Consider the following 22839-nt stretch of genomic DNA (forward strand, 5'->3'; position numbering starts at 1 on the left):
ATTGGACAAAAACTGACCCATCTAAAGTACTTGAACTATAGTATTTTCAGTTGGTATTTGGAGAGTTAAAGTCCCCCATATCAACTACTCTGTTGCTCTCGCTTCTATCCAGAATCATCTTTGTAATCCTTTCCCCAACATCTCTGGAAGTATTCAGAGGCATGTAGAAAACTCCCAACAGGGTGACCTCTCCTTTCCTGTTTCTAACCTCAGCCCATACTACCTCAGTAGACATGTCCTCAAACGTCCTTTCTGCCACTGTAATACTGTCCTTGAGAAACAATGCCAAACCTCCCCCTCTTTACCAACTTCCTCGTTCTTACTGAAACAACTAAACCCTGGAACTTGCAACAACCATTCATGTCCCTGCACTATTCATGTCAAAGGTTTTGTAACCTTCTCCAGCCCTCAGTCCTCTTTGAGATTCTAACATTTTTTTTCCCTTCTCTCTCCCACTCGCAGTCTACCACAAATGGATTTGGCTTCAACATTTAGGATCCATGGTCTAGAATTACCTCTACCCAAATGCCTCTCCACTTCCCTTTCCTTGCATAATTCTCTCTTTAAAAACCCAACTATTTGAGCAATCTTTTGATACCCCTCCTAATAACACCTTTAGCTAATAATTCCTTTTGCCATAGAAGTTTTGACTTTAATTTTCACCTCCAGTCATGCTAACAGCAGCTGAACTGGGCTTCAGCCATACTAATTGCAGCTGCTTCCACATTGACCCACAATCTTTGTGGTTGTTACAATAGCTGGTGCATATACTTACTGACGCCTCAAGAAAGCTACCAGAATATCCTGTATTTTCAAAAGAATGGAAGGAGCCTGAAGCAGTCTGAATTAGGCTAAATTCAGATATTCACAAAAACTAGCATAACATTATTTCGGGCACTTCAGAATACAGAATTGCTAGGGAACAGAACACTTTGCATTGAGGATCATTATCAAATACTCTGAGGTTAGGTATGTTAAACTCTTGATAACAAGGTGGTGAAGGAATGAACCAGAACCAGTTTTTTCTTTGGGATAGTTTAATTGACAGAGTGAAATTTTACAGGTATACATCTCCTGACTCCATTCCCTGTGTCAGTAATTGTGCTCAAAGAGGTTCATTTGACTCATTCCTGTGATGAAGGGGCTGTCCTGCCAAGAAAAATTGGACAGACCAGGCCTGTACTCATTCGAGTTTTGAATAATGGGGACTGACATACATAAAATTCTGAGGGACTTAATGGAATGAGTTCTGGGAGGCTATTTTCTCTGTGGAGAAGACCAGACTAAAAGACGCAGTTTATGAATGAAAGATCTCTCTTTTAAGATGGAGGTGAGAACTTCTTTTCTGTTTAATATGTAGGATTTTCTTTCCCAGAAATTACTGGGGGCTGTGCCATTGAATTTATTCAAAACAGTTAGAGACATTTTTGACAGGCATGGGAGTTGAGAACTGTGGAGAAACAGTCATGAAAGTGGTGTTGAGATCACAATCAGATCAGTCAAGATCTAACTGAATGGCAGGGCAGACTTGAAGGACCAAATGGTCTAATTCTGCTCCATTTCATATGTTCCTAATTAACTGTTCAATTGAAAGAGCATGAGGCTTTCTATTTTCATGCTATCTAATGAATCATACACAATCTGTGTACCTTACAGTTCATTCATACAGTTTCCAAAGTATGGCAACACCAGATGCTGAAGGAGGTGAAACCTGTTCAAATTTAAGAATGGAGTTTCAGTTTGGATTAATAAAAGGCTGATCAATTTCAATTTTGAAATTTTCAATTGTCCTAGCTACAAGCCTTGTCCATACAACGTGTCTTTGTACTTTTAACTTTTTTAGACATAGTATTGGAAGCTGTGAGCCAATTACATACCCAGAATAATAAATACAATGAAGAAAGGTGGCTAAAATTATAAATTACTGGCCCCAAATGAAAGAGTATCAGCTACGAATATATTAGAAAGTGCAGGGGAATGTCCTTGTGTTTGTAGTTCATGTCACTAGTCTGTTGTTATTTCACTTGGTTGTACCAGCTGCCCTGTTTTGAAAAAATGCAGGAAACATTAAAAAGCTGTGCATTACTTTTATTGATCTGTGTAGTGATTAACATTGACTCTTTGTACTAAAGAGGACTGCTCAAAGTTTGTGGTACTCAGTGGCATGTGCAGTAAAGAACAGAGAAGCAATGGCCATTTGTTGCCTGCTTAATCTGACCTGAAAAGTAAGCATTGAATGGTACCCTTGACAGGTGACGCTTCATGTGCAGAATGTGCAGCAGGCTTCCATATGGTTGTACAAATGTCCTCTTATTTGGCTTAATCTGAGTGGGATGTGGGAAACAGTCCAAGTCAGAGATTACTCAGTGTGTAGCAGGGAAAGCCCATAAGTCTGCACAGCTGTGACTTAATATTCTGCACACCATTTCTTGGGATTCAGTATCAAATATGTTTGTTGTTATAGTACTTCCATTTTTGAAGTGAAATATAAAGTGTTGTTATCCTACAGAAGAAGGACTTCACTGTATGGGGCTTCAGTGAGTTTTTTTTTAATGCATTTCCTGTGCAAAATAACAAAATTAAAATTCTTTACATTTTTCTGTTTTTCGAAGCTGAATGCCCGGCCGTTCCACCAGCTGTGGGCTTTTGAAGCTTTGTTGTATTATCGCAGCTCAATGGACCGTTACTTCACATGTCAGTTATCAGTACTGACAATTTTACACTGACAAACATGCACTGTAAAGAACATTTTCACACTAACATACGTCAATATGTAGGGGCAAGTTTTATAATGATAAATGCTTACTGTTGAATGTTGATATATACTGAATTTCATTAGTTCTCAGTTTAAGTTTCCACTGGTAAATGTTAAAGCACTAAGCTGAAAGTGCTGTGCTGATTCTGTTTAGGAAATTTTATATAAGTTCTTTAGTTTCTCCCAACTCTGACACATGTAATCATTGCCTCAATTTGAGAAATTATGTAGCATAACATGGAGCAGTTATGATCTAGAATGCAGGGAGGCTGATTGATCTACTCCTACTCCTGCTTCTGTGTACCTATCACATTGTGTTCATGAGGCAAGCAAATTCTGGTGGTGAGCAGGTAACCTTAGAGGTGAAATGTAACACAGACCTTTTCAGTGAAACAGTCCTAACTTCTCTAATTTATCTATGTGACCGAAGTTCCACATTTCTGGAACTATTCTCATTCATAGTTACTGAACTCTCTAAATCCTTCCCATATTCCTTGTGGGTGACACAGTGGTTAGCACTGCTGCCTCACAGTACCAGAGACCTGGGTTCAATTCTCACCTCAGACGACTGACTGTGTGAAGTTTGCACTTTCTCCCCGTGTCTGCGTGGGTTTCCTCCGGGTGCTCCGGTTTCCTCCCACATTCCAAAAATGTGCAGGTCAGGTGAATTGGCCATGCTAAATTGCCCGTAGTGTTAGGTGCAGGGGTGAATGTCTGGGAATGGGTCTGAGTGGGTGCGCTTTGGCGGGTCGGTGTGGACTTGTTGGGCCAAAGGGCCTGTTTCCACACTGTAAGTAATCTAATCTAACCTAAATTTCCTAAAATGTGATGCCCAGATTTGACATAATAACTCCAGTTCAGACTGAACTAGTACTTTCTTTTGGCAAGTTTAACGTAACCTTGTTGCTCTTGTACTCTGTGCTTCTACTAATAAAGAATAGGACTTGATTAACACAAATGGAAACTGCTGGAAAACTCAGCGGGTCTTGCAACATCTTTAGAGAGAAAGCAGAGTTACCATTTAGGGTCCAGTCACCCTTCTTGAGAACTAGTGGTAGCTAGGAAAAGGTTGCTATTTATGCAGAAGATGGGGTGGGTCGATAATGGAGGAGGAAACAACGTGTGGAGATAGAGCCCAAAGAGAGAAAAAACAGTTGGACAGGCGAAGGAGTGGGTAAAGGTCAGCCTGGGAAAATGAATAGCTGCCAATGGAAACTATTAGTGGCTGACAATGGGTTCTGTGTGGTAGCAGCCCAGAGGTTTGCTGGAGCATTGAAACAGAGATGTCGGCCAGGGAACATAGTGGTGTGTTGAAGTGGCAAGCAACTGGAAACTCAGGGTCATTTTTGTGGACAGCACCTAGGTATTCTGCAAAGCGGTCACCCAAATTGGATGACCCTACCCTGTCTTCTGCATAAATATCAACCTTTTCCTGGCATCAGTTCTGAAGAAAGGTCACTGGACCTAAAACGTTAACTCTACTTTTTCTCCACAGACGCTGACAGACTCGCAGAGTTTTTCCAGCAATTTTTGTTTTTGTTTCTGATTTCCAGCATCTACAGTTGTTTCAGTTTTTTGTTTAGAATTTTATAAACCATGTTGTCAATCTGTAATACTGCCTTCAATCACGTAGAGATATACACCAAGGTACCTTTGTCTGTGCACCCTCATTTAGAATTATACCCTTTGTTTTGTCATGTCTCTTTAGTTTTTTTTCCGAAAAAGACATGAATCACTTCACACTTCTCTAGATTGAATTGCACCTGCCACTTGTCTACCCATTCCATCAACTCGGTTGTATCCTTTTTGAAGTTCTATACTAACCTTCTCATAATTCACAATGCATCCAGTTTTTGTTTCATCCACAAATTGTGAAACTGTGCCCTGAAGCCGAAGGACTAGGTTATTAATATATATTCGTATAAATAACACACAACATAATACATATAACACAAGAACAAGTATAATGCATTACAGATCCACACAGTAGAAATATAAAGTGAATCCAAAAAAGAAATTAAAAGATATACAGATCAGTCTGAGGGTTGTTAGTGAAAAGTAAATGGTAAAACATTGCAGCTGTTAATTGGGTGGTACTTGATGCTGGTAATTGAACATTTGATTTTGAAACTCCTGGCTTTGCAAGTTAGCTAAACTTAGCCATCCTGTTCCTTTTTTGACAGTGACTGGCTTCTAGAGTGTGCTTTTTCTGTTTGCCTGCAGATCCACGGATGTCTAATGGCTGATTTTAAACTCACCTTCAATGCACATTAGTCCACATTTATGCATCAGCCCACAAACACGTACAGACCAGGATCACAGTTGATTTTTAAGAACTTTTTTGTATATTTCTGGAAGTGAAAAATACAAACATGGAGTTTGACTCATGCCCACAGTCCAGATGTAATCTGCAGGAGATGCTTTCCTATTGAGAGAAGGTAATTAGATTGCCCTTCACCTCTGCCTTTTGAAGTTTCTCTCTTTTGAAGCTTCATGGCACTCTACAAGATGTGACATTCCGTGTTTACGTAGGAAATCTTTGAGTAATCAGCGAATGCCATTCGTAGAAATTACATTATTAGTCAGGCTTGGCTTGAAGACTTTGTTTAAAAAAAGCACCTTGCACAAAAGTTCAATATGTCTGTGATTAATTTAGAGTTTTTATTCATTATATCATGGGACCATATTTCCCTAAGCAACTTTCTTCGAATTAAGTTTCTACTTTATATTAATTTTATACTATGGGTTCTTTTCACTTAAGCAATATTTTGTATTCTCAGTTTATAGTTCCCGATATTTTCTTTGTTGCTATCTATGGGAGGATTTTTTCCTGCTTCTTGGAGATGGTTATTTAGCGGGCAGCTCATCAGACTGGTCCTTTGCAACTTTTGTTAAGGGCAGTATGTCTGCTTGCCTGGCCAGCAACTCATCTGGCAGTAGTAGGAAGCCAGTTATTGGAATTAAAGCATCAAATAAGTGGCATTTTCCCTTGGCCATGGCAACTTGCCAGACATACATACTCCTGCAGTGTGTGCCATTTTTCTTCTCAGTAGGCAGGAGCACAGCAGGTGACCAAAGCACCATGAAATGAATTCACACAACTATCTTTAAATGAGTCTATAAGTTTCACTCAGCACAGTTACAGAAGAGCACTCTCAAGTGGAAACACTTACCCTGCACTTAGACACATTTGAAAGTTCTGGCTGTTAAGATTTATCTGGTGTTCCTTGTGGCTCCAGCTCATGCACAATTGAGTCAGAGTCATAGAGATGTACAGCACGGAAACAGACCCTTCGGTCCAACCTGTCCATGCCGACCAGATATCCCAACCCAATCTAGACCCACCTGCCAGCACCCGGTCCATCTGCACACCATTCTTAATAAATTGCCAGCTACCTTTCCCTTTGGCTATTCTGATAGGCCTTTCAGTACTTAGCGTCCACATTTGTGCTAAATCCCCTGTTTCCACATTGGAGGGAATCTAATTTATCTTGTGGAGGGGACATCTAATGTTGGCTGCTGCAGCAAGATTGTGCTAGTGTCTTTGATAATCTCAGTGAATGCTTATGCATAGAATACTATCTGTGATACTCAGCCCTGCTCCATTTTGTTCCACAATGCCTCATTTCCTGCTGCCCCTCTTTTCTGGACCATACATCTCACCATCCTTGATTTCAATCCACCCTCTCCATTGTCAAATCTGTTCCCCGTCTTCTTCACTGCTTACTACATTCCTATTCTATCTCTGTTTCTGTGGTTCCACATTAGCTCCGAGCTTGGAACGTATCTATAACAGGCATTCTAGAACAAAACAATACAATCACCTATTATACCACTAGTTACTCACTAAAAGGACAGGCTTAGCAATGGGAAAACAGAGATCATTCAGAATGTTAATACTTAATGCAATAATGCAAAACCGCATCTACATTTTCCTCTTGGATTGTTCACAGTTGTGTCCAAATGATTGATCTGCCATTGACTTTGATAAATAAATTATTGACTACCATCTACTCATGATTAGGAAAATCGGCAATTACGACATGAAGGTGGAACAAACAAGTCAAAAGCTCAAGCATATGCCAGAACACTTGTGAGAGAAAATCTGACCACACCAAAGCTACTGGTGTCTCTCTAAGAATCATTTTGTTCATGCAGTGCCTGTTGCACCCACATGGAAATAGTTATAGAATCATCGAACCCCTACAGTGTGGAAACAGGCCATTTGGCCCAACAAGTCCACACCGACCCTCCGAAGAGCTACCCACCCAGACCCATTCCCCCACCCTATTGTTCAACATTTACCCCGACTAATGCACCTAACCTACACATTCCTGAACACTGTGGGCAATTTTAGCATGGCCAATTCATCTAACCTGCACATCTTCAGGTAGTGGGAGGAAACCGGAGCACCTGAATGAAACCCATGCAGACACTGGGAAAATGTTCAAACTCCACACAGGCAGTCGCCCGAGGCTGGAATCGAACCCGGGTTCCTGGTGCTGTGAAGCAGCAGTGCTGTCATAGAGATGTACAGCACGGAAACAGAGCCTTCAATCCAACTCGTCCATGCCAACCAGATATCCTAACCTAATCTAGTCCCATTTGCCAGGACTTGGCACATATCCTTCTAACCACCCCCCTCCCAACCACCCCCCTCCCCACTCATGTACCCATGCAGATGTCTTTTAAGTGTTGTAATTGTACCAGCCTCCACCACTTCCTCTGGCAGGTCATTCCATACATGCACTAACTTTTGCATGAAAAAGTTACCTCTTAGGTCCCATTTAAATCTTTCCCCTCTCACCCTAAAGGTAAGCACTCTAGTTCTGGACTCCCCCAACCCGGAGAAAAGGCCTTGTCTATTTACCCTATCCATGCCCCTCATGTTTTATAAACCTCTATAAGGTCACCCATCAGCCTCTGACGCTCCAGGGAAAATAGCCCCAGCCTATTCAGCCTCTCCCTATATCTCAAACCCTCCAACTCTGGCAACATCCTTGTCAATCTTTTCTGAACCCTTTCAAAGTTCGCAACATCCTTCCTATAGTAGGGATACCAGATTTGCACACACTATTCCAAAAGTAGCCTAACTATTGTCCTGTATTGACACAATATTACCTCCCTACTCAATGTTCTGACCAATAAAGGAAAACATACTAATTGCCTTCTTCACTATCCTATCTACCTGCAACTCCACTTTCAAGGAACTATAAACCTGCATCCAAAGGTCTCTTTGTTCAGCAACACTCCCCAGGACCTTAACATCAAGTGTATAAGTCCTGCCCTGATTTGCCTTTCCAAAATGTAGCACCTCACATTTTTCTAAATTATACTCCATCTGCCACTCATTGGCCCATCTGGTCAAGATCCTATTGTACTCTGAGGTAACCTTCTTCACTGTCCACTACACCTCCAATTTTGGTGTCTTCTGCAAACCTACTAACTATATCTCCTATGTTCACATCCAAATCATTTATATAAATGACAAAAAAAACTGGATCCAGCACCGATCCTTGTGGCACCACCATTTGTCACAGGCCTTCCATCTGAAAAGCAACCTTCCACCACCACCCTCTGTCTTCTACCTTTGAGCCAGTTCTGTATCCATGTGGCTTGTTCTCCATGCGATCTAACCTTGCTAACCAGTCTACAATGATGAACCTTGTCGAACACCTCATTGAAGTCTATATAGATCACATCCACTGTTCTGCCCTCATCAGTCCTCTTTGTTACTTCTTCAAAAACTTCAATCAAGTTAATCAGACATGATTTCTCATACACAAAGCCATGCTGACTGACCTTAGTCAGTCTTTGCCTTTCCAAACATATGTAAATCCTGTTCTTCAGGATTCCCTCCAACAACTTGTCAACCACCAATGTCAGGCTCACTGGTCTATAGTTCCCTGGCTTTTTCTTACCACCTTTCTTAAATAGTGGTACCATGTTAGCCAACCTCCAGTCTTCTGGCACCACTTATGACAATCAATGATCCAAATATCTCAGTAAGTAATCACTTCCCAAGCTTTCCACAGAGTTCTTGGGTACACCTGAGTCTCAATTTAAAAATGCTGTAAAACTGCTATAGAGGCTCGGGAGATGATTAATCAGAAATTATCTTTTAAGTTGCTTTGTAGTTTGTCTGTACAGGCTAATATAAAGTGGGGTGCATAGGGTACTATTTTACAAGCCAATTGATCTTTTCTTAAAAACCCATATTCCATTTGCAGTCATTGTGTTTTTAGAAAGTTAGAATTGACCTTGTCAGAGTCGTGCCATGCTCAGTTACTGCTGGCTAATCAGCTGCTTCATCGAAACAGGTGCTGAGGTATAGTCAGATCCTGATCTCAATCCAGATGTCGATCTGTAATTTTGGCTCAAGTTTGAAGTTGTATACTGTGGGCAAGATGCTATCTCTGTGCACATCTCCACAGTTCTCACAGCTAAGCCCGAAGTATCTGGACAGCAATGCATGAGCAACATATTTTCTAACAAGTCTGATAGCTTGGTGCTTTGAGATTTAAGCAAGTTCCATCGTGCGTTGTTGCTGTTAACCCTCTGAATACTGAATGATACCTCCAGTTTTCAATCCATACTTTTATTTTCTTCGTTCTGCAAAATGCCAAGCCCATTACAAAACTGAGCAAGTGAAATGCTTAATACCAATGAATGTGGCTGAGGAAATCCATACACCTGTTGAGATTAGATTCCCTACAGTGTGGAAACAGGCCCTTCAGCCCAACAAGTCCACACCGACCTTCCAAAGAGCAACCCATCCAGACCCATTCCCCTACATTTACCCCTTCACCTAACACTACTGGCAATTTAGCATGGCCAATTCACCTAACCTGCACATTTTTGGACTGTGGGAGGAAACCGGAGCACCCGGAGGAAATCCACGCAGACACGGGGAGAATGTGCAAACTCCACACAGACAGTTGCCTGAGGCGGGAATTGAACCTGGGTCTCTGGCACTGTGAGGCAGCAGTGCTAACCACTGTGCCACCGTGTTTTATAGATTTTCAAATAATGTTGGATCGTAAGTCCAAAAGCTGTTCATTAATCATGACTACGGTGTTGACTACGTAGCAACATTGACAATACTTTGAAAATTGGCTGCAAAATGTTTCAGAATCCCTTTGCCTGTAAAAGGCACTATGTACATTCAAGGTATTTCTGTTTTTCTTTTTATTTCACTAGCACCCCACTATGATGCTGCTGTGGTTTTAAGAGGTGAATTTTTTCCTTTTTTTGGGAAGGTTGAGGCAGATATGCCGAGCAGTCTGCTCCAAAGCCAATAAAGTAAACATCTTGTGAGGCCTTGGGTTTTTTTTAAGTTGGAACAATAGAAGCAGCCTGAATGGGTGGGATGAAGCTCAGGATATTTAGTTTTAGTTTTTCAGTAGCAGTTGCTGAAGTCTTGAAGTTAGATATAGAAGCTCTTATTCCTCTCTCTGTTACAGCTGAAAGTTAAGGTTGTTGTCCTGCTGCTAGAATTGCATATGACACGATCTATTTTATTTTGAATTGTGTTTGCCAAGAGTGTGTTTATGGGATGTTACTATATTGGAGCAGTTAATTGTTAGTAGTTATTATGTATATTATTTTGTTAGGCATTTTGATAGAGTTACAGTTAAGCCAATTCTTTTATTTTGTCTGTATCTTAATTATAGAGCATGTATAAAGCGTGTTTTGTTTCCCATGTCTGGTAGTTTGACCGATCAAATTTCATCCGCAACACAATGCCTTACACTTAACTTTAAAATAAGAAAAAGTTAGGGTTAGACTATCTTCTTAATATATCTTGAGGGCATTTGGTCTGATCTATAATACTATTCATGTCAACAAACTTCCATCAATACTAAATGCCTTAATTTATCAACAGCCTTCCTATATTATAACCTTTCAAATCATGGTTGCATTATCTAATGCATGTCTTTTATTATCATGCTATTATTTCTCAAAGAAAATAATTACATTTGCCAGGCATGACAAACCTATTATAAAACTATGCTAGATGCTTTAATAAATCCTAATTTCTAAATGGCGACTGTCTGTGTGGAGTTTGCACTTCTCCCCACATCTGCGTGGGTTTCCTCCGGGTGCTCCAGTTTCCTCCCACAGTCCAAAGATGTGCAGTTAGGTGATTTGGCCATGCTAAGTTGCCCCCAATGTCCAGGAATGTGTAGGCTATGTGTATTAGTCAGGGGTAAATGTAGAGCAATACGGTATGAGAGTGGGTCTGGGTGGACAGTCGGTGTGGACTTGTTGGGCCTAATGGCCTATTTCCACGCTGTAGGGATGCTATGATTCTTAATAGTTGTTTTCTTATGAGGAACAACTCATTGCATTGTGTGAAATTTTTTTCTTGTTTCCTTTTATTGTTCTACTGTCTTTCATCTTTTTTTCTTCTCAACAAAAATAAATTTAACAATTTGATAAACCAGGTTTGTTGTTTTTGAAGGACACAATAAGAATGTTAGATTACCAGAGATTTATGATCTACAACAGCTTTGAGAGATCGGAGTTATAATAAAATGACTCTTAATTCAAGTGCAGAGAAATTCACAACACTAAATCTTTTACAGCGAGTAAACAAAGGTGGATTGTTGGTTGACTAGTACTACCAAAGTGACTTGAGCTGATTGGCTGCAATCTGCTGGATCTAATCAACAAGGCTGACTACTAAGTTCTCCTCTCTTGAACAAAAGGATCCTAACTTTGCTTTTTGAATTTACATATGATTTCAATGGCATATATTTCATGTATGCTATTCCCTATCCTAACCTGTAATTCATAAGAATACCACCTCTTGGAATGTCCAACAGTCTACTGCAATTGGCATCCTTGTCAAATTGCAGAAAATTTAAAACCATACCTTACTGCCAAGAAAAGGAAAAAAGTCGCAACATCCACAATGAGATGTTGCCATACAATGACATTACATATTGCGCACTGCCACCCCCCAATAAAATTCAAGCAATAAACAAAAACAAAGCACTAGGAGCAAGAGGTGGAATTTTGCCAGGTCACAATTGGATTGGTTTGAATTTCATTGAGGTATCAGGCTTCAGCAATGAACAGAAGTCTAACAATGATCAACACAACAGTGTGTTTGCTGAGATCAGAATTGGATTTAACTGTGATGTTTACATTCCCTGACACTGAGGGGAATTTTAATTCCCTCCTCCTTAGTATGAGTGGAGATTTTGAGCATTTATTGTCAGAGTGGAATACTTATTGGCTCAGTGTTGTTTTCTTGTTCAGTGTCCACTGCCATTTTAACTCCATATATTTCACAACGAATCAAGTTTCTTGCTTCTGTTAGGGACGAAGAATAATTGTCAAATAGCATTTTGTCGCTCCCTAGTGAAGTTCAGTCTTGAAGAAACTTCATTAAGGTGAGAAACAAATATACCTTTGTCAAGGTTGAATCTAATATTTAAAACTTTGAGTGCATCAGGAATGTGATGTTGTTCAGATTTGGCTGGCAGCACAGCAGTGTATTAGGCTCAACAGCAACTTAATCTGGAAGTTAAAGTTAAATAAGCAAATTATTTAAATAAGCTTTGGAATTCTGAAATTACACTGACTCACATTCACTGACTCAAATTCACTCAGTCACACACTCATTCACTCACTCACCCTGTCCTGAACCTGCAAGCAAGATTAGCTCTCCTGTTCATCCCTTGAGTGACCAGTCTTCAGCATAAACTTCAGTAGGGAGTGTTGAAAAGCCATTTAACAACTATTCTTCTCACCTACTTGTAACAGGAGGCTTGGTTCACAGTGAAATGCACGGTTAAATAAACCCACCATATTATATATTATTGAATATTAAACACTGCAAATTGCAGAAGTTAAAGATCACAGCACAGCACAACTGTTAGAATATACAAAGTTATTTTCACAAAGCTCAGATAAAGGTGGCCCTTAAGCTGCCTGGTTGATTAGCTACTTAAGAGTGATGTTATAGCCAAATAGATGGGAGTTGATTTGTGCCCTTATTGGTTTGTGAGTGATCTTTTACTCAGGTTTTCTTTACACATTATTGTGTGAGGAAACATGCATATATAGTAAGATTTATAGACCACTGATGTTTGACCATTTTCTGGTGTGTAAGGTTTCAGTTATTCATTAAATATATTTGCATCTGAAGGAATGTGTGAACAATCCTGGCTCTTTTACTGCCTCTCTTTCTGTCATTATGCTGGCATTGCTTTCTACTTTATTTTAAATTTTTTGACGCAAGAATATATTTCAATTGCTTTCCTTTAAAACAGCTTCTGTTCCCCTGTTTATATAAAGGCAGACTAATATTATCAAGTTGGTTACCAAAACTGGTCAAATTAATTGCAGCACCTTATTGTAAAGCCAACTGTTACTTTTGATTTCTACACAGTACGTTTTTCATGAGTAAAGGACATCTTTTTAAAATGCATTTTAAAATCTGATTTTTCTTTAAAAAGGTTAATGCGCTGATGTTGACTTCGCAAACTGGTATTAGTCACAGATGGCAGATTCAGCGAACCTTTCCTACAGCTGTTTCAGTCGTGTACTGTTTCTGCCCACCCCCTCCTGCACTACACTAAAATTCAGGTTGAATGAAGTGGTTCTAAATGTGTCCATCAACACGAGTGTGGTTTGCCAAGCCAAGTATTTGGGTTGGAAGTTATACCTCCCCAACTGCTTCAAAACAGGAAGTAAGTCTGTTAAGTGATGGATAGCTCTACTTTGCTGAGAGGAGGAGGAAAAAAAGGCCTTTGCTTCTGGGCACTAAATGAGTTCTGCAGTTATTCACGTTGTTACAAAAAAAATAGCAGAATTGCACAGAAGGATGGTAACTCCCCTTCAGGAGCTGGTCTAGGCAGATCTCATCCTTGCTGAAAATATTCCAAACCTGTCATCCTGACAGAAACAGCCTGCAGGATTCCAGAGACTCCATGTTGATTAAACACTAAATATGTCTGACTTCACAAACACTCACTGCTGTTTGTCCCCATTCTGGCAGGGTAAACTCTCATTGTTGTGACATATTCCTAATAAGCACTTGATATGTTCATGACAGTGCAAATTTGTACATGGCCAGACTGAAATGTACAAGACCATGCTGATTTGCTTGTGGCCCCATTGATTTGTATGAATATGGTTTTGAACGTACATTTAATTCCTTTCATGGCCAGCTTCAGGTAGCCAACTGTGACTCATTGAAGCTGCTCCAAGATTCAAATTCTTCAGGCAGAACTAATGTAAAAAATGTGTTGAAAAATGTTTTTTGCAATATGTAAAACAAAAGTTTAAAAACCACAACCCCCACCACCCACCTCCTTATCCACTGACAAATACACCCACATTATATAGTTTGTTGCTCCCATTGGCAGTGTCTGCAGGATATTCCCATTCTTAAGTTATTTATCTTGTTGCAACATTTCAATTGCAGCCCATAATATTAAGTAGATTTTTTGGCATGTAGACTAACCAACGCTACATTAAAAATCACATTATTGTCTAATCTAAACTATGTCAGTTCATGTTTGTCAAAGGCGGCAGCCTGAAATAAAACATTTCAAGAAATTTGGAACAGACAGTCCTGGGGTACAGAGGATCCTTTTACTCTTTTTAGAGCAACACTGATTTTTAAAGATTAGGTTGAATGCTTGTCTGGTTTAAAGAATTGAAGTATTTTATGTAAGTTATTAAAACTTGCAAACAACCAGGATTTGTATTGAATCTTTCAGTAGCCTTGAAGTAGGCAAAATAATTTTCCTGTAACTTCTTGTGGACAAATGAAGGTCATTTTTGTAGATTGCAGAACTGGTGATCCAACTTTGCACAACAGTATAGTGTTGAGACTTTATCACTCATCGTTGTGAAATGAAGGGCAACATTAGACCAGGGGTGAAGCAATGCAAGATATCCTGTTCTCCTCTGTGAAGAACATTAGACATTGTTGTACATTGAAGACAATGTGTAGGTGCCAATTGTTATGATAACAAATGCAGTTCACCATGTAACATGGCAGAGTAGAAAGTTACATTGCAAAAGTCTCAGGAATTGGGTTCAATTTCTTTGTGCTATGAATCAGTTGTTTTCTTGTCCAGGATTTATGTAATTATCCTTCATTGCCTAATGTAGCAATTTAGAATTTCTAAACGTGAGTCTGTTTACAGCACAGAATAAGTGACTATCAAACAGTTTTTTTTTTCAGAAATATGAATCTTAACAGTAACACATACAGTTGCAATGATATCCTGCTTTCTCCCACTGCTCATAATTGTGGCAGTTGTGAAAAATAAAAGTCTTGAATGCAGAATTATTTTTTCACAATCTATAAACCAAGTATCAGACATGTCTTATATCTTCAAATCACATAGAGGTGCCAATCATACTGCTGAATTTATTTCCCAATGGTTACGATTAATATTTTTATTACCTAGATAACCATAGAGATAGCATTTATTTTTTCTTTGTTTCTCTTATAATTATCCATTAACAGAGTCATGCAGCACTGAAACAGACTCCTAGGTCCAACCAGTCTATGCCTACCATAATCCCAAACTAAACCAGTCCCGTCTGCCTGCACTTGGCCCATGTCCCTCCAAACATTTTTTATTCATATATTCATCCAAATGTCTTTTAAACATTGCAACTGTACCTGCATCCACAACGTCCTCTGGAAGTTCATTCCACATTCCAATCACACTCTGTGTTAAAAAAAAGGTTGCCCCTGATGTCTTCTTTAAATCTTTCTCCTCTCACCTTAAAAATATGCCCCTAGTCTTTAAATCGCCTAACCTAGGGAAAAAATACCTGCCATTTACCTTATCTATACCCCTCATGATTTTATAAACTTATTGAAGGTCACCCCTCAACCTCCTACGCTCCAGTGAAAAGCGATTCCAGCCTATCCAGCCTCTCCTTATAACTCCATTCTTGGCAACAGAATTTCTGGTAGGTCTTTTCTGAACCTTCTCCAGCTTAAAAATTTCAATGCTGTAACAGGGCAACCAGAATTTGACACAGTAGTCCAGAAGAGGTCTCACCAACCCCTGTACAGCCTCAACATGACATCCTAACTCCTAAATTCAAAGGTCTGAGCAATGAAGGCCAGTGTTATAAATGCCTTCTTAACCACCTTGTCTATGTGTGACACAAACTTCAAAGAATTATGGACCTGAGCCCCTAGGTCTGTCTGTTCTACAATACTATCCAGAGACCTACTTTTAATCTTGAAATGTTACCAATAGAATTGCCTATAAATGCTCCTATAATACTACTCCTTCACTTCATCATTGTTCCAAGTATTTTGACTCACACTCATGCTCATCACGGTGGCTCAGTGGTTAGCACTGCTGCCTCACAGCACCAGGGACCCGGGTTCAATTTCCGCCTCGGGAAAATTTCTGTGTGGGGTTTGCACATCTTCCTCGTGTCTGCGTGGGTTTCCTCTGGGTGTTCCGGTTTCCTTCCACAGTCCAAAGATGTGCAAGTTAGGTGAATTGGCCATGCTGGATTGCCCATAGTGTTGGGATCATTAGTCAAGGATAAACGTCAGGGAATGGGTCTAGGTGGGTTGTTCCTTGGAGGGTCGGTGTGGGCTTGTTGGGCCGAAGGGCCTGTTTCCACACTGTAGGGAATCTAACCTAATCACATATGCTTGAAGGTGTCCATCAATGCATAACCTCCTCATATTCGTCTGCATTGCGCAAAAAGTAAGGCACTTTTTAAAAATGTTTTTCTTTGCCTGATTTTTTTCTATTCTTCCATTGAGTTGATTCTTTTGCGCAGGTGACTCTAACGTTTGGCTCCAAATATTATTCCCTAAAGTAAATATTTTCCCCACTGATTAGATTTGGTTGTAAAGCAGTTGAGGGAATCTATTGTAGTTAATAACAATTTTCTTTTTTTTAAATTAAGTTTTAATGGAACACCACTCACCTCTGTCAGACCTGTTTTCCCATCAGTTTGAATATTGCTCTAAAAGTTGAAATATTCTCTTGTTCCAAATACTGCCATTTCCAATTCTGTGACATGGCACATAATTTTAAATAAATATAAAAGTTTGGAAAATATAAACAGTTGTATTAGAAAGTTGCTTCAATTCCATTCATTGCCAATAAACAACTGAACAGACTAATTTACTGCAACAGTCAAAGACAGAATCGATTAATATTGAAATGGCATGAAGCTTTATCCTCAGTAAGAGATCATGCTGACCTGTTGGAAGAAGATTTATTTCACTTTTTTTTGTTGATAAGCTCTGCAAAAATATAGATGCATGGATTTTGAAGCTTAAATTATTAGAAGCAAAGCTGTTAGACCTTTCGAAGTAGAGCCAAACATTTATGGATGGATTGTTTGGGTTGAGGGTGAAGCCTAAATTTCCTGCTTGTGATGATGGCTCCAGGGGTTTAAGCCTCTGGTTCTGGTAGTCCTTGGGTAAGTCTGTTGTATAATGATGCAGATTGCAGCCCACACAGGCACTGTACCTTTAAGACAGTTAGATGACACCAGAGCCACATTTAAAGCTATGATGTTACTCAGCTCCCCTTCAATCTCTCTGTCTGTCTCTCCCTCCCTTCCCCACTTCTCTGTCTCTCTCTCTCTCTCTCTCTCTCTCTCCCTCTCTTTCTCTCTCTCACTGTAATAGAGTCAGTGTAGTCTGTCAGTCATGAGTCTGACATGCAAAAACATTTATAGGAAAAGAACACTGACTATGGGCTAAATTTTAGTCAGCATTAGGTAGGTGTCAATTTCAGGGAGTTTGATGGAGGGTTTTCTCTGAGTTCTACTAAGTTTTCTCATGCAGTCCTCTGCCAAACACATCATTGCACATACACCCCACCTTACTGATGTTGCTCTCAGTCTATTGTGCACTAATCAGTGGCAGAAGTCATGGAGGTGTACAGCACAGAAACAGACCCTTCGGTCCAACTTGTCCATGCTGACCAGATATCCCAACCCAATCTAGTCCCACCTGCCTGTACCCGGCCCATATCCCTCCAAACCCTTCCTATTCATATACCCATTCTGATGTGTTTTAAATGTGGCAATTATACAAGCCTCCAGCACTTCCCTTGGTAGCTTATTCCATACACGTGCCACCCTCTGCGTGAAAAAGCTGTCCCTTAGGTCTCCTTTATATCTTCCCCCTCTCACCCAAAACCAATGCCTTCTAGTTTAGATTAGATTACTTACAGTGTGGAAACAGGCCCTTCGGCCCAACAAGTCCACACCGACCCGCCGAAGCGTAACCCACCCATACCCCTACATTTACCCCTTTACCTAACACTACGGGCAATTTAGCATGGCCAATTCACCTGACTTGCACATCTTTGGAGTGTGGGAGGAAACCGGAGCACCCGGAGGAAACCCACGCAGACACGGGGAGAATGTGCAAACTCCACACAGTCAGTCGCCTGAGGCGGGAAATGAACCCGGGTCTCTGGCGCTGCGAGGCAGCAGTGCTAACCACTGTGCCACCGTGCCGCCCACTAGTTCTGGACTCCCCCACCCCACGGAAGCAACTTTGTCTATTCCATGCCTCCTTCTGGGTTTCTTGCCACCAGAGCCACATTTAAAGCCCAGCTGTGCACCAGGCCATTTGCTGCCAACTAGGAATAGCCCTCCACAGTAAGTATACTGGGTGAGAAAGTAAAAAGGAAAACCTCTAGGGACATATAGTTGGCACAGGGAGACACCTCAATGGAAATTAGAAATTAATTGCCACTTTACATCATCATGGGTCTGATTGTTACAAGAATGAAGCTACACATCACATCCATCCTTGGCACCGTACTATGTTAGAGCCTTGTCTGAAGGAATGTCTATTGTCCTGGCATCGCATGACATTTTGTCTTTGATCAATGTAGTAGTATCATATGTTGCGATACCTTTGAATAGTTGAAAACATTCATTGTTATTAAATGAGAAACCCGAAGGAAAAAAAAATCAAAAAAAGACTGCTTTTGTTTCTGGGAATAAACAGGATGCTTGCCTTTTAAGCAACAGCAAATTTTCAGTCAGTGAATGATGACTTCACCCAACTCGCATCTGTTGGAAGCAGCTGTCAATTAAGTCCTGTCTGGTTTGTCATGTCCAATACTGAAGGTGATGCTTCTACTGCCCAAAGAGTGTTGTCTCTCTCCCAGCTTTTCAGAGACCACCACATCCCCTTGTATCCACTTTTGTTCTGTAGAATACAGAATGCAAGGAATATGCAACACATTCTGCTTGAACTGTACTGTTAGAGCATTGTGATTTGGTTGAGTAATGTGAATGGTAGCTGGTTGCGTTGTAATATAGTGTTTATTATACTGCATTAGTAGAGAGAACAGTGTGGAGTTAAGTGCATGAATTTTCGACAATGTAAGATTTTCTCATTTCTTGCAGGCTTTGATGCGTCCAGGAAGAATTGACCGCATTATATACGTGCCACTGCCCGATGCAGCCACTCGAACAGAGATCTTCAGACTGCAGTTTCGTACCATGCCAATCAATGATGATATCAGCTTGGATTACCTGGTAGCTAAGTCACAGAAATATTCTGGAGCTGAGGTAAACATCGACAAGGTGTCCTGAGTACAAGTACATTTATATGAATAGATTAGAGAAACTGGTGCTGTTCTCTTCTAAGAATAGTAGCTTGAGAAGAAATTTGACAGAAGTGCTCAAAATTATGAAAAGTCTAGGCAGAGGAGCAGGCAGAAATTGTTCCCATTGGTAAAAAGATTGGCAACCAGAAAATATCAATTAAAGATGATTAGCAAAAGAGTCAGCAGTGACATGAGGTAAATTGTTTTAATACAGTGAGTGAAATCTGAATGCATGGCCTGTAAGTGTTGGAGACAGAATCACCTGTGACTTTCAAAATAGAATTTGATTAGTACTTAAAGAGAAAAGAAATATGTGGCCATGAGATAGTGGGCTTACAAAGAACTGGCACAGAAATGACAGGGCAAATAGCCAACTTCTGTGTGATAACCATTCTCTAATTATTTGAATTATAAATGCAAGAAGTTGGCAAATTGAACTTCTTAAATCAAATACTATCATGTTAAATTGTATGGCAGTGTCTTTTCCTTTTTCAGCTCTTAAACATGCTTGGTGAAATAAATTTAGACAATTAAGATCAAATCCCTAGTGAGCACAAGTTTACAAAAACAGACGAGTTCACCCATACAGAATTCATGTCACTTAATTGTAAGTCATTTCACCATTTTGCTCAGTGTGTTGTAAAGATGGTAGCAAGAAATGTTGAGCTATTGTGCTGGTGCAACAGATTGATATTGCAACTTATTTTGAAGTTGTCGTGCTTGGATAGTATGAAAAGACAGTAGTTGTACATTGTGTCTGACCCAAGTTGTAAACTTGGCATTAGTATGCTTAGTGGTGTGGCTGGATATATATCTTTACTCCTCTTTATTAGTCTGTCGATGATTGATTGACTCCCATCCTAACTCAACACAATTTTCATCGATGCTGTTTGCATCATTATTCTTGAATAACCAATCACTTCAGTTGAAATATATTGTGTGCTAGTCACCTGTTTCTTTCTAGTTTGGGCCTTGTTAGTGGTTGGATCTTTACAAGGTCAGCCTCTACATCCATTCATCCTTGGGAGTGTAAACAGTACCTACTTCCTCCACACACACACACAAAACAGTTTGTCTAAATAATATACTTAGACTTTAGACACAGTGAATGTTGAAAACTGTCTCCAAGGGAACTGAAAGGAGAGGGTAGCTTGGCATGTTAGCACGTGTTGCACAGTCACTTTGTACGTCCTTGTCTGGGGTAGATGTTTAGCAAAGTCTCTGGTACAATTGAACTGAGTTGCAATTAATTCCATCCAGTCTGCATCATTGCTGCTTCCTACAGTGCAATAAAATTCTGGAAGATGACAGCTTTAGTAATAATCCGCCAGAATGTTGGAGGACGGACAGCTGTAAGTTACAGGAGCTGAGACCTGTAATCAGAATAGTCTGCAGAAATTGATATTTGTTGTAACAGTTTTAATCATAGCTGTTGAAAGCAGTATAGCGTGTACAAAATTGCTGGAGTCTTTTTTTTTCCACAGTGTTTCAGCTGAAAGCTCAGAAACAACATTTAGGCCATTCTTAAAAATAACTTCTCTGGTGTAAGAAGGAAACTTGCAACAAGTATGTTGTTGTAATAAATTTAAACTATATTGCACAAGATTGTAAAGACTTATTCAAAAAGAAATTAAGCATACACAGAACTACTTCTATTAACCTGAAATAAAAACAAATTACTGCAGTTCATGGAAATCTGAACTAAGTACAACCATTTTAGCTATCATTTATTTTAAATACTTCTATAACACGTTTCGTAAAAGTGATTTGTCTGTAATGCGACTTGTGAATTACGGACCTTTTTTAAATAAAGAGAACTATTATTGGTTATTGTGCAATTCCATCCCTGGCACTGGGTGTTGCGGTGCGCAGAGGAGTGGACTCCATATCAACTTCACGTGGTCAGCTGGCTTGCACATTGTTTAGTGAAGAGCTTCATGAAAGGTACAATGCTGTGCTCAGTGATTTTAGGTCCTTTTTTTAAAAAATAATGATGATGCCAATGATGACCCTCATTCCCGTCTTAATACAGTTTTGTACTGTAACTCGCACTCAGAAGCCCTTAAATGTTTAAAGTGTTAAATTTACTGTATTATTTCGTTGAAATATATGATTTAAAAATGTACTAAAAATGTGCTATTGATTGTGTTATGCTAACTACTATTTTTGTTTAGATTTTTCTTGATGTTTTTGGTGGTTTGCCCCAACCTTGTCGTTCCCATAGGCCCCATAGTTTCTATTGCACTATTTTCTATAGCATGACATCACCACTTAATAGTAGAACTACCTGTGTTCATTGAGCGAGTCAATCAGTATATGTGGAGAGAAAAATAGATTTAATATTTCAGATTAATTTCAGTAGAACTCTTCAATCTTGTTTTTTTTGTGGTGACAGGAGTTACTGATCCCAAGAGTAAGAATTCACTTAATCCAATTGGAAATACGTGAGACCATTCATCAGTGAATGTACTACTGCATGTAACAAAGTCACAAACTGTCAGAGAAACTCAGCAGGTCTGGAGAATCTGTATAGAGAAAAGCAGAGTTAATGTTTCAAGTCTATTGACACTTCATCAAAACTGAAAGCAACTGGCAAAATGGTGGTATTTGTGCAGGGCAGAGGGTGGGGCTGGGAGGAGGGGAAGGAGTGGGTAGAATATATGGAGACAGTGCTGAGAAGAGAGAACAAAGAAGAGAAGCAAACAAAGGGATTATTGATGATAATTAAAGAGAGAAATAAATGCTGAATGGGTGCTAAAAAGCAGTAAAGATATTTGAAATTGGCTTGGTTGTGCTGGGTAATGAACATGGAGGTAGGTGTTCAGGCTCTGAAATCTTTAAACTCAATGCTCAGTCCTGAGGGCCTCAAGGCACCTAAGCAGACAATGAGGTGTTGTTCTTCCAGCTTGCATTGAGCTTCACTGGAGCACTGCAGTAAGGCTAAGATGGAAATGTTGGAATTGGAACATGGTGTGTGTCAGAAGTGGCAGGCAACTGGAAGCTCGTGGAGAGGAGAGGTAGGGCATCATTAGGCTTGGTGGCTCTTTTAAAGCCGGTTTCTTTGGTTTTCAGTTTAAAATGAAACATCCCAAAAAATAGCAAAGAATGTTAAAAATTAATCACACATCTTTGTAATTCTGAAGAGAAATGGAAATATTGATTAAGCAAATTGTCCATTACAGTGAAGTTTTCAAATATCAGTTGGGATGGGTATCCAGCAGGGTTATTTTCATCAAAAGGTAACAGACAGATGAAATTGAGGAAGCTGGTAAAGATGACTTAATTAGATAATTAGATGACTTTCTGAAGAGAAATCGGCTTAAGAGTAATAGTGAGAAGGCAAACGATTTGAGCACTGATTCCATTTTGTTCAGTCTATAGAAAACAGTTTTTTTTTAGGAGGATGAGGAGAGTGGGAAGTAAGTATTTAATAATATTTCTTCCTCAAAATGCAAGTGTCTACAGCTTCATCGCATACAAAAGACAAAA

The 22839-nt window shown here is 39.7% G+C and overlaps 1 protein-coding gene across 4 annotated transcripts in view; it reads left to right on the top strand.

The window, feature by feature from the left end:
- The window catches only part of spata5 (spermatogenesis associated 5), a 436625-nt gene that overhangs the window by 335573 nt on the left and 78213 nt on the right, over window positions 1–22839 (top strand). For all 4 annotated transcript variants that reach the window (XM_043674060.1, XM_043674056.1, XM_043674057.1 and 1 more), the window contains exon 14: window positions 19148–19312. In XM_043674060.1, the coding sequence (XP_043529995.1) occupies window positions 19148–19312 (165 nt within the window). The remainder of the gene's footprint in view (window positions 1–19147; window positions 19313–22839) is intronic.

This window comes from Chiloscyllium plagiosum, chromosome 32 (genome assembly GCF_004010195.1).
Source record: "Chiloscyllium plagiosum isolate BGI_BamShark_2017 chromosome 32, ASM401019v2, whole genome shotgun sequence".
Classification (NCBI taxonomy): Eukaryota; Metazoa; Chordata; class Chondrichthyes; order Orectolobiformes; family Hemiscylliidae; genus Chiloscyllium; species Chiloscyllium plagiosum.